A 15,537-nucleotide genomic window follows, 5' to 3' on the forward strand; every position below is an offset into this window, starting at 1 on the left:
GGAGAGCAGGACTGGTGGGTGTGGCATATTTTCAGTAAACACTGACCTATACCGGGAAGAGAGGAAATGAGGCAAACACATCTCGCGAGCTTGTTAATCTGCTAGTCGATGTGTATTACTTATTACAAAAGCCAGATGCCCCTTACTCAAGATTACGGTCTTCTTTAGCACATATACTGCATTTCCACATCTGAGGCTTCCTTTGTAATCTCACATCTCCTGGCTAAACAGTAACGAGAGGAGGGGCTAAGCTTTCAATACACCAAAATTTCAACACTCTACACGGAAAACTACAAGTCCCAAGATGCAACGTCACGTCCGTCCAAACCCTACCCGTAACTTCGAAAGAAACATATCCCAGAATGCATCGCTGCCCTCACTGTTTCTGTCTTCAAGGCAGAAATTGGATCAGGAAAGCGCTGCATTCTGGGAGTCCATAAGCCCTAGAATCTCATTGGTCCAGATTTGCTAAGGATATCTCTTAAATAGGCCTGTATTCCCGAAGAGTAACAGGACTCGCTCCCTTCGCTCGCAAGTTACCAGAAGATCGTGCCTCCGCCTCGACAGGTACCAATCTCCCGCGGGTTGCAGAAAGCGGCTGTGACGCGACGGAAGTAATTCCTTCCTGTGCCCCGGAACCCACGGGGGTAGCCAGCTGGGGTGGGGGGCGGCCCTGAATAGGGGCTGTGGCGCTACGTGGGGACACGGCTGCGGTGGCTGCGGGACTGGCTAGTGAGTGTCGAGCTGGGCTGGGAGCAGGGTTCCGATTTCGCTCGGAGAGCTCGGGCAGCTGGGACTGGGCGCATGGGTCACCCCATCCCGTCTGGGCGGGGAAGGAACGGAAGCTCTGTCTCAGGCTCTCCGGCCTCCCCTGCTCCTGGCTTTGGGGGAGGGGAGAGGAGTTTGGCGGGACCCTAACTAGCTCAGCTCGGTGGGTTTGGTTACAGGAGACGGGACGGGAGGTGGGAGCGAGCCGGGCCTTCTCCGGGCGGAGCGCGGGGAGGGTGGAGTTAAGAGCATGGCAGCCCGGTCGCTTTTCTTTTTTGCCTTCTTCCTGTGCGCTTAGATTTGTTTTACTTTTGAAATCAGTCGCTAGTCCCACGAGAGAGCCCTAGTCCCTTTGGACTGTAGGACTCCGAGAAAAAGTTTACGTTCTGGTCAACTTGGTTATCTCTGCCTGAGTGGGTAGGTTGGGGCATTTGTGCATCCCATCTACCTTTGAATTTTGTCTGAAAGGAAGTATTTAGTGCCAAGAACAGTGTCCATTTAGTGTCTCTTAAGGAACTGAAATAATCCTTAGTTTTGTGAGCTTGAAGGTTGTGTCGTTTCCTGCAAGCATTCTTACTCCGCACTTTTCAATGTAGAAAGCAATAGTTTTACAACTTCGTTCAAACTACCAGTTCAGCTTTTTAATTGAATTTCATTTTCTGTTACTTGATCTAAGATAAGTACCTGGCCTCATTATAATTCATGTTATTGAGATGTGGAAGTTCACAAGTATCCCAGGGATACAGTGAGGAAATGGCTGTTTTTTCCCATCATTAATATTTGTTATTTATTGGTAGTAATGATTTCAGATTCCTATTTACCACTTTCTGGGCCTGTGGGGGAGGCAATAGTCTCACAGGGCACTCTAGACTGGCACATAAGTCTTTGTGTAAGCCTGGCTGGTCTTGGATCCACTTTGCTTGCAAAGTGTTAGGATTAAAAGGCACACCTTTAATCCCAGCACTTGGGAGGCAGAGACAGATGGACCTCTAAATACAAGGCCAGCCTGGTCTACAGAGCCAGAGCTGTTAGACCCTGTCTTGAAAAAGCCCCCCAAAAGTGGGTCAACTTAGATGGGAGTTGGTGCCGCACACCTTTAATCCCAGCACTCGGGAGGCAGAAGCAGGTGGATCTCTGTGAGTTCAAGGCCAGCCTGGTCTCCAGAGCTACACAGAGAAACCCTGTCTCGAAAAACAACAAAAAAAGTGGGTCAACTTGCCTGCTCCCCTCTCTTCAGTGGGCTAGGAGTAACCTTGGACCTCAGCCACACTGAGTCAGAACTCAAGAGCCACTACTTTCCTCATCCCCCTATTTAATTTAATTTATAAATGGCTACTCTCCTTTTTGGTTTTTTTTTGAGACAGGGTTTCTCTGTGTAGTTTTGGAACCTATCCTGGCACTAGAACTCACAGAGATTCACCTTCCTCTGCCTCCCGAGTGCTGGGATTAAAGGCATGTGCTACCAAAACCCAACTATGGCTTCTCATCTTAAATATGACATTTCTCTAACTGCCAGGCTAGGACTAATCTTATCATGGCTTTGTGCCTCAGCATCTCAAGTACTGGGATTAAAAGTGTGCACCACACCCATCTTTTTTTTTGTTTTTTGTTTTTTGTTTTTTTTTTTGAGAGAGGGTTTCTCTTGTTTTGGAGCCCATCCTGGAGCTCTAAACCAACCTGGCCTTGAACGCACAGAGATCCACCTGCCTCTGCCTCCAGAGTGCTGGGATTAAAAGTGCACAGCCAACGCCCGGTGGTTTGATAACTCTCAAGACAGTTAAGGTATGCATAGGACAGCAGGGTGGTGCTGGCACACGCCTTCAATCCCAACACTTGAGGCAGAGATAGGCAGATCTCTTCCAGACCAACCTGGTGTACATAGCAAATTTGAGGCTAGCCAGAGCTAATAATATTGTGACCCTGTCTCAGAAAATACGATGTGAGTGGAACTTAACCTGAAGAGGCATGGACCTGTTTATGGTAACAGCAGTTGGGAAGGTCTTGAATTCCAGGCCAGTCCGGCTCTTCTGAAAGAAGCTGCCTTCGAACAGCAAAAAATAAGTTTCTTTTGCTCAGCGATAATATGCCTGTGCCTAGCATTTGTGAGGTACTGGGTTGGATCCCTGGCACCAAAGAAGAAAAAATAGTTGAGGGTGAAAATGAGTATGATGACAAGCAGCCCCCTTAAATTGGAAAGGGGATCATACTCTATTGAGTGGGACAGAAAAGATGGTTTGCAAAATAAGAGTGGACACAGTATATGCTGTGTAGATGCAGGTACAGTGAGGACAAAGACAATGAAATTGTTCATGGTTTTGCTTTGTTGCAGTATTATTGGTGATCAATTCTAGGGACACACATGCTAGGCAAGTACTTTGGCCTGCAGAGGTCAGACAGGGCATCCCACCCCTGGAGTTACAGATGCTTGTGAGCCAATAGATACAGATTCTGAAAATCACTCAGGTTTCTCTGCAAAAGCAGTGTGTGCTTTAACTGCTTAGCCACCTCTCCAGCTCTATCGAATTAGTCCTTTTTTTAAAAAGTGGTTCTTTTTTTTATTATTATTATGCATACAACATTCTGCCTCCACACCAGAAGAGGGCACCAGATCTCATTACAGATGGTTGTGAGCCACCATATGGTTGCTGGGAATTGAACTCAGGACCTTTGGAAGAACAGCCAGTGCTCTTAACCTCTGAGCCATCTCTCCAGCCCTAAAAATGTGTTTTAGGTATAGTTACAGACACTTTTAAGCTGCTCTATTGGTGCTAGAAATCAATTTTTTTTCTGGAAGAGCAGTCACTATTAACTGCTGAGCCATCTCTCCAACCCCCAATTCCTTGTCTGTACTCCTTCCTGTTCTTTGTCAGTCACTTATGTTTGATAAGACCCAATCTCTGGCCTCTTCCTACCCTGTCTCTCCTTGACTTGTTATCTCCCCCCCCCCTTTTTTTTTTTAAGGCAGGGTTTCTCTGGCTTTGGAGGCTGTCCTGAACTAGCTCTTGTTAGACCAGGCTGGTCTCTAACTCACAGAGATCCGACTACTCAGCCTCCCGTGTACTGGGATTAAAGTCGTGTGCCACCACCGCCAGGAATAATTACTCTTGTTATGCTCCCTCCTTCATTGGCCCAGATTCAGTGCCTAGTGAGGCCTCCAAGCCTCTGTCAAGTAGTGTTAGTGAGGTCTCTTCAAGACCTTTAAATGCAACCTTCTTTCCCTTGTCCTCATTCCTGCCTCCCTTTATTTCCCCACAGAGATTCCATCCTACACATTGTTTTGGTTTGGTTTTCTGGTATATGTACGCCTGCACAGTCGTTTTTGGTGGGGATGGTAGTTGTGGTTGAAACAGTCTTGCTCTGTAGTCCTAGCTGGCCTAATGACTCACAGTGTGTAATATTGAAAGAACTTGAACTCTTGGTAATTCTGCTTCCACTTCAAGAGTTAGGATTTCACTCATACCCCACAAACCCTACCATTTTTTCCATGAGGTTAGAATCTTTGTGTTCTCTGACTCTAGTACCTAGGATAGCACTTGGCATGCTACTTAGTGTGTTTGTGATGTTCAGTGAATTTCTAAACAAAAGGTTTTCAACAACACTCATTTACTCTTGTACCTCCCAGAATTGATTACTTTCCTTGGATCACTCAACTTTCAATTTAGTAAAATAGCTCCATCAATCACCCAAATAGATCACACTGTCTGTTCACTTAACACATTTTCTGTTGAAGATTGTAGTCACCCAGTTAGTTTCTTTGGGACAGTTAATCCCCCACTACCCTATCGGTAATGTCTGTTAGTATTTAGGTATCTGTAATGGCCTGTCCTTGGGGTTCTGACAGGATACACCCTCAGCTGCAGCCACTAAGAGCACCACCTGTGCATGTTCACTATGTTCCCTTTGTTCCCTTTTAATAGAGCCCTGCCCACTTCCTATCTTCTCCCTCCCTCTCTCTTCCCCTCCTTCCCCTGTCTCTTTCTCTCCCACTCTTCCTCTCCCTCCCTGTCTTCTCTCTCCTCCTACTGCTCCTGTCTCCTGAGGCAGGTCTCCCCCTTCCCTTTTTTTAATTCATTTTTACATTCCAATCCCAGTTCCCCTCTCTCTCCTCCAGCTCCCCCCTCCTCCCACCCTTTCCCATTTTTATGATGCCTTTCCCTAATAAACCCTCTGCTTAAACCTTGTCACATGGCATCTTTCTCTTGCCCAGTGCTTTTCTTAAATTACAACATCTATTTGTCAAAAGAAGTTGAGTTAGTTTTATTGACAGTGTAGCTGGTGTTCTTATTGATGGTGATGGTTTGGTTTGCTTTTTGGTCTACTGATACTGGGTTGGCCTCAAACTCAGGATTCTCCTGCCTCAAAATCCTGAGTTCTGGGGTTACAGGTGTATACCACCACACCCAGCGTTGACTAATATAAGACTGAGCTAAGTGTAAGAGCATTGTTACAGAATTGCATTAGTCAATGTGATAGTTTGAGCTCTTCCTAAAAATAGAGGTCCAGTTACATGGAGACTGTAGCTGTTGAAACTTGAGATTTTTTTCTTAATTTGAGTTCCTGGATATATGAGCTACACTTAATCATGTCATTTTAAACATCTACTTAAACAAGAACTTGAGGCTAGAGAATTCAGTAGTTAAGAAGACTGAGTTCCACTCCCACCCAGCGCCTACATGGTGTCTCAACAACCATCTGTAAGGGTACCAGGCATGCATGTATATAAACATATACATGCAGGCAAAAAACTCATACAGAAAGGAGCTTTTTGAATAATGTTGATGGTGAGTAGGGCTCCTCCTTTACATCTGTAGAGAAATTGTTGCTTCCCAACCAGGCATTGCATGGTTGCTTAGCTACTCCTGGTTAAATAAACAACCTAGGTGTTCTGTAGAGATTATGTTGACTTTCTAACAGGTTTTTTTTTTTTTTTTCATTTCTTAAAAGAATGTTTACATACAAAAGAATACCAGGAAATAAACTTGAATTTTTAACTGCCTTTTATTACAAAGTGATGGATATAATTATAGAAAACTGATGACATTTAAGAAATAGCAAATACAGAAGTAGAAAATTAACCTGGAGCATTCTCTTGAGACCAAGTTAAAGCTGGGCATGGTGGCCCATGCCTTTAATCCCAGCACTTAGGGGGGTGGGGGACTGTGACCAAGTTGAATAACGGAGGGAAGGAATAGGAATAGGAATCATTTTAAGATTTCATTTAAGTTAGCAGCTAGAGAGATGGCTCAGCTTAGTGGTTAAGAACACCTAAAGACTTGAATTCAATTCCCAGGATACAGCCATCTATAACTTCAGTTGCAGGGGATCCAGTAACCTCTTCTGGTCTCTAAGGACACCAGGCATGTACTTGGAGTACAGACATACACGCAGGCAAAACACCTGTGCACAAAAAAATAAAATCCTTTAGGCATACAGGTGTTTTTGCAGGGGTCAGAGGGAGTTTGATCCTCTGTAACTAGAGTTAGAGATATGAGCTGCCACCTAGGTGCACCTAGGGCTGGCCCTTGAACTGCCTGCCTGCCTGTGCCTCCTGAGTTCTGGGATCATTGTTGTAAATCACCACTGCCTGTCCAAAGTTTTTATTAGTCTTTCATTGTTAAACTTAGAGCTTTAGGACCCTTTGTGCAGAAGGCATGGAAGAGTGAAATACACATGTGCATATTTATAATTAGAGCAAGCCTTACTTCCTTTCATGAAAGTTAATTCATGTCATCGGCTATGTATTACATAATCTTTATCCAAACATGTTTTCTGTACCCGCCTTCCCTGTTCTCTGACATGCAGGAAGGTACATGGAATGTTAGTCTCAACTGACATGACTCAGTGTCCATTATTAAGCATTATTGAATGTTAAGATTAAGACTGAAGTCATTCTGTTAAGGCCTAGAAACAGCCCACCTCCCATCTTGAGTGGTCTAGTAAGCTTAAAAGTAGCTAGAGACTCACTGTCAGCTGCTTAGTGTGACTATCAGGTATAACAGGTATGATATTAAGTTTGCCTTCTAGGAACAGGGGAAATACCAGTTGGTTTTCTTATGTGTGCATTTTTTAAAAAAGATTATTATGTATACAGTCTTCTGCCTGCATGCCAGCAGAGGGCACCAGATCTCATTCAGGGTGGTTGTGAGCCACCATGTGGTTGCTGGGAACTTAACTCAGGACCTCTAGAAGAACAGGCAGTGCTCTTAACCCCTGAGCCATCTCTCCAGCCCATGTATGCAATTTTTAATTTAATTTTAATTTCCCTCAGCATGTCCCCTCAACAGCAGCACCATCAGTCACATTTGTGTGTTGTGTTGATGGAAGGCAGGACATTGCATACAAGGCTATGCAAGTGATCTGTCACACCTAAAGTCTACAAACTTTAGGCTTGGTTTGGTTTTGATTTTGAAAGTTTCCCCTCTAGACCAGCCTGTCTAAACTAGCAGTCCTCCTGCTACTATGATCAGCTGCTCTTTGTTTTGTTTTGCTTTGGTTTGGCTTTTTGAGACAATGGATTCTCTGTAACAGTCCTGGCTGTCCTCAAACTCAGAGATCCCCTTGCCTCTGCCTCCTGAGTTCTGTGATTAAAGGTAAATTACCAACACCACCTGACATTCACACTACCACTGAGCTGTAATGTGTGGGAAATACAAATGTAACATTATTAATCTTTGCCTGCTTTTGTTACATTTTTAGGAAACTACTAAAGTTCCTGTAGGATCAAGTAGGATTTTGTAAGAACATAATGGGTAAGTTATACAGAGGTAATTTTGTGTTTCAATTAGTGGGAGCTGATTTTTCCTCAAAGGTTCAGAAAAGCTGGGCAGTGGTGGCAAATGCCTTTGATCCCAGCACTCAGGAGGAAGAGGTAGTCAAATCTTGGTTAGTTCAAGGCCAGCCTGGTCTAAGACAGCCAGGACTACACAGAAACCCAATTTTTAGTTGTGTGTTATTTCCTGACCCTATGATCAGATAAATACCTGCAAAAAAACTTGTTTATACTGCTCCCAGTTTGAGGTTTTTGATTCATAAAATGTGCTAGGGCATAGCTGCTCAGCTGGTGCTCTGCAGGACGGAGAACCTATATTCACCTGTTAGAGCCTACCTTCCACAACGCTGCCACCTTCCAGTAGTCTACTGGGTTCAGTGGCTTAACCTATTCAGAGGCCCTTGATCCACCTGAGGTTAGCACTCTAAAGACAGGTGGGTCTCACCTAGCATTTCTCAGTCCAGTCAACTTGACAATCAAAATCAGGTATCACACCTGTAAAATGTTAGAACCATAAAATTAACTTCTTAGGTGGGATTGGTGTTTTCACTGGTTAGCCTCATCAGTCCTGCATCAATCTTTAAGAATTTGATTTCCTGGAACTGGATTTACAGGTGATTGTGGGTCCTGGGAATGGAACCCAAGTATTCTGTAAGAGCAGCTAGTATTGAGCACCTTCCCAGCCTCTGCACCAGTCTTTGAGTACTTGGACTGGAGGCATGAGCCTTCCTGCCTTTCTGTTTGAAATAATGGTAGCTTTTGAGTTTGTTTTCCAAAACAGGGTTTCTCTGTATAGTCCAGGCTGTCCTGGAACTAGTAGACCAGGCTGCCTCAAATTCAAAGATCCATCTGCCTTTGCCTCCTGAATGCTGGGGGATTAAAAGGCATGTGTTACCACTGCCAGGCTGATTTTTCTTCTTAAAGTGTGGTAAGGGCTATAAACTTGAATAGTCTAGTTTAGGAATTGAACTTAACAACTTTGAGTCCCCATCTTATTATTGTAAAAAGAGTTATACAGTGTCAAAGCCCCATCTGGGACTAAGTGGGTAAAGGACGTGGTTTCCAGGTATCAGGATCTGAATTTGAATTCCATGTAAAAAGCCCTGCACAGCATCTATCACACATTTTAATCCCAGTGCTCCTGCAGCAGGGAGGCAGAGACAGACTCTTGCAGGCCAACTACTGTTGCAGTGAATACAACTTTTCAAAGTCAAAGACCGACAGCTAAGACCCCCACATATGCACTGGAAACAAAACATACCTGAGTCTAAGTGAAAGGTAAGGGCCAACAGCTAAGGTTGTCCCCAGACCTCTATATGCACATCCATACACAAAAATTATTTTTAGATTTTTATATACAGTTTGTATCCCCCAGTTATTCACATTGACAGCAATAGTGATTTTAGTAATAATCATTTCAAGGAATTCTGAGTTAATAGCGTGGATGTTTGTAGCTAAACACAACAATCATCTTCATCCTTCTAGCTTCGTAAATTTTTGGATTAAGATTTAAGATGCTGTTTTAGGATTCTATTGCTGTGAAGAGACACCATGATCATGATAACTCTTATGGAAAGCATCTAACTTGGACTAATTTATAATTGAAAGTTTTAGTGCCACTACTTATGGGCCTGTGGGAGCCATTTTATTGAAACTACCACAGATGCTTTCATATATTGTGGTAACAATAAAACTAGTTATAAAAGATACGTGTGAGAAAAGACCTTAGTATTTATAAGTATACATCTCATTAATTGTTACATATTTGTGTATTTTATCCTGAGCAGGAAACTAGTGAAGCCAGCACAGTGGCAACAAACAGTCAGTGGTAGAGTAGCATTTACACCCACTCCTCACCTGTAATTTGATTTTTTTCTTCCTTCCAGTGCTTACCAGTTAAACTCAGGGCATCATATGCTAAGAACATGCCCCACTGGTAAGCATTGTCCCAGATAACCTGTTTATTTTTAGTACATTATCTGATTAGAATTTATTTTACTGCTTTGTTTCAGATGGAGAGGAGAAAACCTATGGTGGCTGTGAAGGCCCTGATGCCATGTATGTCAAGTTAATATCTTCTGATGGCCATGAATTTATTGTAAAAAGAGAACATGCATTAACATCAGGAACAATAAAGGCCATGTTGAGTGGACCAGGTAGGTAACACAGTGTTTTTCTTCATATATCCTTTTAATGTTTAATAAATGTATTTCCAATTAGACACAGCATTTGAAGGAGGAGAAAGCAGGTACAGTGGTGCATGTCTCTAATTCCAGCTATTTGAGAGGTTGAGGTTTGGGAGGATTGCTTCTAGCCTAGGAGTTTTAGACCAGCTGGGGCAGCATAGCGAGACACAAAAAACAAAAAGGACTGGGGACATAAAGCCAGGTACCTGTTATCCTAGCTAGCATTGGGGGGAAAAGAGGAAGAATACAAATAGCCAATCTGGCCTCTAAATCACACCACACAGACACAACACACTCACATGTGCGCCCCCCCACACACACACACACACACTTACGGGTGTGGGGAGAGGGTAAGGAAGAAGCTCCCACCATTGCATGATTACATTATGCTGAGAAAGTTTCCATTTGCATTTACTTCTGTGCAAGTTTAAGTAAGGTCCTGTTTTTTCTACATTAGTAGTTTGTAGTTGTCAATTACAGTTTATTCATAGACATACCACCTCCCTAAAAAGCCCTCCTTTCCACCTACTATTTTTTTTGTTTTGAGTCAAGATCTTTTTTTTTTTTTTTAATTCTAGTTAGGGAACAAGCTTGTTTCAAATGTAAGTCCCTTCTCCCTCTCCCTCCCCTCACTCCCATCCCTCCTCCCCCACCTCCAACCTACCCCCCACCCCATCCACCCACCACTCCCCAGGCAGGGGGCCCTCAACGGGGGCTCTGCAAAGTCCACCAAATCTTCCTGTGCTGGGCCTGGGCCCTTCCCCATGTGTCCAGGGCCAGAGTATAACCCTTAACGTGGGATGGGCTCTCAAAGTCCCTTCTTACACCAGGGAAAAAAATGCTAATCCACTTCCAGAGGCTCCCTGGAGTGCAGAGGCCTCCTTATTGGCATCCATGTTCAGGGGGCTGGATCAGTCTTGTACTGGCCTTCCAGATAGCATCTGGGGTCAATGTGCTCTCCCTTGTTCAGGCCAACTGTTCTGTGGGTTTCTCCAACCTGGTACAGACCCCTTCGCTCTTCATTCCTCCCTCTCTTCAACTAAATTCCTGATTTCAGCTCAGTGTATATCTGTGGATGTCTGTCTCTGCTTCCATCAGCCACTGGATGAGGGCTCTAGGATGGCATAAAGAGTAGTCATAAATCTCATTTTAGGGGAAGGGCTTTTAGGCTATCCTCTCCACCATTGCCTGGATTGTCAGATCGTGTCATCCTTGTAGGTCTCTGGAGAACTCCCTAGTTCCAGATCTCTTCTCGGACCTATAGTGGCTCCCTCTAGTATGGTATCTCTCATCCTGCTCTCTCTCCTCTATTCTTGCTCCTACTCAATATCTTTGCTCCTCCATTTCCTCTCCTCTACTCCTCTTCTTGTGCTCTTATTGTGGCAGCACCTTCTCCCCCTACCCTCATGCTCCCAATTAGCTCAGGAGTTCATGCCACTTCCCATCCCTGGGGTCCATTTAACCCTTAGAGTCCTTCGTGTTTCCTAGTTTCTTTGGTGAAGAGAATTATAGGCTGGTAATCCTTTGCTCTATGTCTAAAATTCATATATGAGTGAGTACATACCATGTTTGTCTTTTTGTGACTGGGTTACCTCACTCAGGATGGTTTCTTCTGGTTGCATCCATTTGCCTGCGAATTTCAAGATTCCATTGCTTTTTTCTGCTGAGTAGTACTCCACTGTATAAATGTACCACAAGGTTGCTTCCAGGTTCTGGCTATTACAAACAATGCTGCTATGAACATGGTTGAACATATATCCTTGTTGTATGAACATGTACTATTTGGGTATATACCCAAGAGAGGAATGGCTGGATCTTGAGGTAGACTGATTCCCATTTTTCTGAGCAACCGCCATACGGAGTGGTCTTACAAGTTCGCACTCCCATCAGCAATGGAGGAGTGTTCCTTTTTCTCCACATTCTCTCCAGCATAGATTGTCATTGGTATTTTTGATTTTAGCCATTCTGACAGGTGTGAGGTGGTATCTCAGAGTTGTTTTGAGTTGCATTTCTCTGATGCCAATGATTTTGAGCACTTTGTTAAGTGTCTTTCAGCCATTTCGGATTCCTCTGTTGAAAATTCTCTATTTAGTTCTGCACCCCACTTTTTAATTTTCTTGTTTGGTGTTTGGGTGGCTAGCTTCTTGAGCTCCTTATATTTTGGAAATCAGTCAAGATCTTAATTCTGTAGCCCATGCTGCCAAGGTAGCTTTAGACCCAACAGCTACCCTTCCTCACCTTCTCATGTAGCCCTGACCACCACTCCTGGCTCTGATCTTTTAGCGTTCTATTTTACTTTGAGTAAATAGTTTCCAACTTGTAAAAAAGTTCAAGTACAAATCCAGCAGTAATTCATACTTACATAGTATGAACAACTATAACATAATATAGATCCAAATCTCCAAAAAGGAATCCTATAATATTTCAGCTTTTTTCTTTTGAGGCAGGGTTTCTCTGTAACCCAGGCAATCCTGGAATTTGGTCTGTAGACCAACCTCAGATCCACTTGACTCCTGAGAGCTGGGATTGAAGGTGTGCACCATCCCCACTCCGTGGCAATATTTCAGCTTTGTGTCTAGTCTACTTTCTAGTCTACCCTCTTCTGGAATCCATGCAATATTTGACCCTCAGTATCTTCCTACATGCTTTCAAAGTACATTTACATGATAGTGGAGCCATCTAGTACTATTAAGTTAGGAATATGCTACATTGTGTTTATCTACAGTTGATGAACATGTTGTGTCTAACTTTTAGCTATCATAAATGGTGCTGTTATGAACACAAGCATATATAAGTATCTGTTTAAAACACCAGCTTCCAGGTCTTTTGTGGAACTCTGTGGGACTGTTTGGTCATATGATTCTTGTTTTGGAGGAGCCACCAAGTTGTTTCTGCTGGAGGAAAATCATTTTATATTATTTATTGACAACATACTAGTCCTCCATACAACCTGACTTTTCCTTAAAGTTAACTTACATATACTTATGTGTATATGTGGGTATGAGTTTGCATATCCCATGCAAGAGCTGGTGAAGCTAGCAGAGGCCTTTTGATTGCCTGGAACAAGAGCCCAGGTGGTTGTGCCAAGTGGGTACTGGGAACCAAACCCAAATCCTCTGCAAAAGCAGTAAGCTCATATCTGCAGAGCCATCTTTCTGGCCCATTATTAACTATTTATAGCTGTTCTGCTTAGTGAGAAGTGAAACTAAAGTATAGTTTTTTTGTATTTCCTTAGCAATTGATTTTGAACACCAATTCATGCATTTTCTGGTCATTTGCATGTCTTCTAAAAAATATTCACTGGGAAATGGTCCACCACTTTAATCCCAGAACTCAGGAAGCAGAGGCAGGTGGATCTCTTGAGTTGAAGGACAGAATTAGTTCCAGGACAACAGAATCCCAGTCACTATTATTTACTGCCATGTACCACGTGGCTTAGTTAGGTACAGTTGGCAGTGTTGATTATTCTACTTGCCCTTAAATAATGGGCTCTGTGTCTGGACTTTTTTCTCTGCTTGGAGTACTTTCTGTGTGTGTCTAGTCTCTTTTTGCTGTTCCTATCCTAGATAGAGACCTTTCTGAGGTAGTTGGTGTTAAGATTCCCTTGAACAAGGAGAGGTACTCACTGTGCAGGCCATAACATACATGACCCTTTTGTTTTTCAGGGCAGTTTGCTGAGAATGAAACCAACGAGGTCAATTTTAGAGAGATCCCTTCGCACGTGCTATCGAAAGTCTGCATGTATTTCACCTACAAGGTCCGCTACACTAACAGCTCCACCGAGATTCCTGAATTCCCAATTGCACCTGAAATTGCACTGGAACTGCTGATGGCTGCGAACTTCCTAGATTGTTAAATAAAATAAATTATAATAAACTGTTAATTTTTTTCAGTATTTAATACCTGTAGTTCAGTTAGTAATTTTTTCACATATAGCATGTTGCCTGTATGAAATTGAACCCTAAAGTTCATTGCTGAGCAGATTCCTTCTGTCATTTGCATAACAGAGTTGAAATTTGTTTGCTACATCAACAAATTAAGGGCGTTCATAAGCCAAGAAATAAACAAATAATGCCAGTTTGTAGGTGGTTTGCTTTCTCCTTTGGATGTGACCTTTAAAATTCTATGTGATATAACTGGGTGGTGGTTGGCGGCACATGCTTTTAATCCCAGCAATCTCTGAATTTAAGTCCAGCCTGGTCTATAGAGGGAGATCCAGGACAGGCTAGGAAGCTACAGAGAAACCTTGTCTGGAAAAGATAAAATACATATCAGCAAATCCTGGAATATAAGCTAAAGTAAGTGAACATACTCTACAGGTGAATACAGGGCTAAGTATTTTTGTTTTCAGTGTTTTAAGTTCTGATCTTAACAGCCACTGAGCATTACAAAAGTTATGCAAATAATTACCTGGAAAACATGTTTATAACTTAGCCGAACCTTCATTTTTGTAACTCAAAGAATAAGAGTTGAAATTTCTTATGTGTTTTTTGATAAACTGCAGTGTTGTTTAATTGTATCTTGTGTTTTGTTTATTACTACAATTTAAGAACTTCATTTAAAAGCAATTTTGGAAGATTACCAGGTACAAGTTTTGGAATAGTAACTGTTTGCACTGTAGCCATCTAGTCAAGTAAATGATGATTTAAGAGTCCTGTGCATTGTGTGCATTTCCAACAGTCCAAAGCATGATATCAATGGCCTCCAGGCACCCTTACATTTTCATTCTTCATGGTCCCTTGGGGTTACCCTATATATGTGTTGAAATGTGTCCTGCTACACTTCATGAACTTGTTCTAAACATAGAATCTAGTCTTCCTGCTTTGTTGGAGTGTTGTAAAATAAGGACTGAGGGATGTGGTTGAACCCTGTAGTACACTTAGATAACTACCCTCCGCTAGCATATGTTCCAGTCAATCATACTAAAAGCTGTGGGTCTTTTGAAGTCATATTCAGGGTAATCATTCAGCCTTTATCCTAAGAACATCTGAAGTGAGTGGGGCCAGCTCTAATAGAACAAGCTGTCCAATCTCCTTTAAAAACCTAAACATTGTGCTTTCCAGCATACTGGAAACGGTTAAATGTAAACTGGTTATTTTTAGTAATGTTTCAAGGCATACTGGCACATCATTTAGTATAGCTATAATGAAAGCACAGGGTTTGTGTTCTGGGCTGGGGGTGTTTAGAACTCAGTGGTAGTGCTACCATGACAAGGCTCTCGGGTCAATCTCTAGCTGACATAGATTTGCTCTTTGTATCTGACAGCTGCAATCAAAGTCCAAAAGATGGATTTCAAAAGGCAGTATCCAGAAATAAAATTTCAGCTTGGACCAGTATTTGTTAGTTACTCTGTTAGGTCCAGAAGTAACCTTCAGGGCATCAGAATAGCAACACACAGCCCAATTTGTGCATGGTACAGCAAATGGCACTTGGTGTTAATGAAGGCTGTATTGAGTAAAAAGGTACAAAGAACACTAGTTTACTCTTTTTTTAGTTTTATCCTCTATGCATGAAAGACTTCAACTCTGCCAGGATGTCTTGCCTTGTGATCAAATTGTTTGGTTCCATTTCAGGTAGTTTAAATGGCATCAAGATGTTTTCTGATACTTAGTAATTATACTTTTCAAGTTATGTGTAAACTTTCCAATGCTTTTTCTATGTAGAAAATACTATGAAATATTTTAATTCATGTATTCATTCTGGAGCCTGAAGATGTAGGTTAGTGAGGTAACACTTGCCTGACATTCAAGGTTCCCTCAGTTAAATCCCCAGCACTGAAAACTACTTCTTTGCATGGGTTGGGTTATGCCTTGT

At 42.6% G+C, this 15,537-nt stretch overlaps 1 protein-coding gene across 2 annotated transcripts; it reads left to right on the top strand.

Moving 5' to 3' along the window:
- The first annotated feature begins 369 nt into the window (after positions 1–369).
- Positions 370–14,237, top strand: Eloc (elongin C). 2 transcript variants are annotated; one of them, XM_027398803.2, is made up of 4 exons: positions 370–567; positions 7,465–7,517; positions 9,550–9,693; positions 13,389–14,237. In XM_027398803.2, the coding sequence occupies exons 2-4, from the start codon at positions 7,514–7,516 to the stop codon at positions 13,577–13,579; spliced, it is 339 nt and encodes a 112-aa protein (XP_027254604.1). In that variant the 5' UTR covers positions 370–567; positions 7,465–7,513; the 3' UTR covers positions 13,580–14,237. The 2 variants fall into 2 exon arrangements, with proteins under 2 accessions (XP_027254604.1, XP_027254605.1); XM_027398804.2 differs by lacking the exon at positions 370–567 and adding an exon at positions 594–732.
- The last annotated feature ends 1,300 nt before the right edge of the window (positions 14,238–15,537 follow it).

Source organism: Cricetulus griseus, chromosome 2 (genome assembly GCF_003668045.3).
Source record: "Cricetulus griseus strain 17A/GY chromosome 2, alternate assembly CriGri-PICRH-1.0, whole genome shotgun sequence".
Taxonomy (NCBI): Eukaryota; Metazoa; Chordata; class Mammalia; order Rodentia; family Cricetidae; genus Cricetulus; species Cricetulus griseus.

Bases quoted from the DNA above. Each gene is read 5' to 3' on its own strand.
- Eloc (XM_027398803.2), top strand. The intron at 9,694-13,388 runs GTAGGTAACACA...TTTGTTTTTCAG, and splicing joins GGCCATGTTGAGTGGACCAG to GGCAGTTTGCTGAGAATGAA.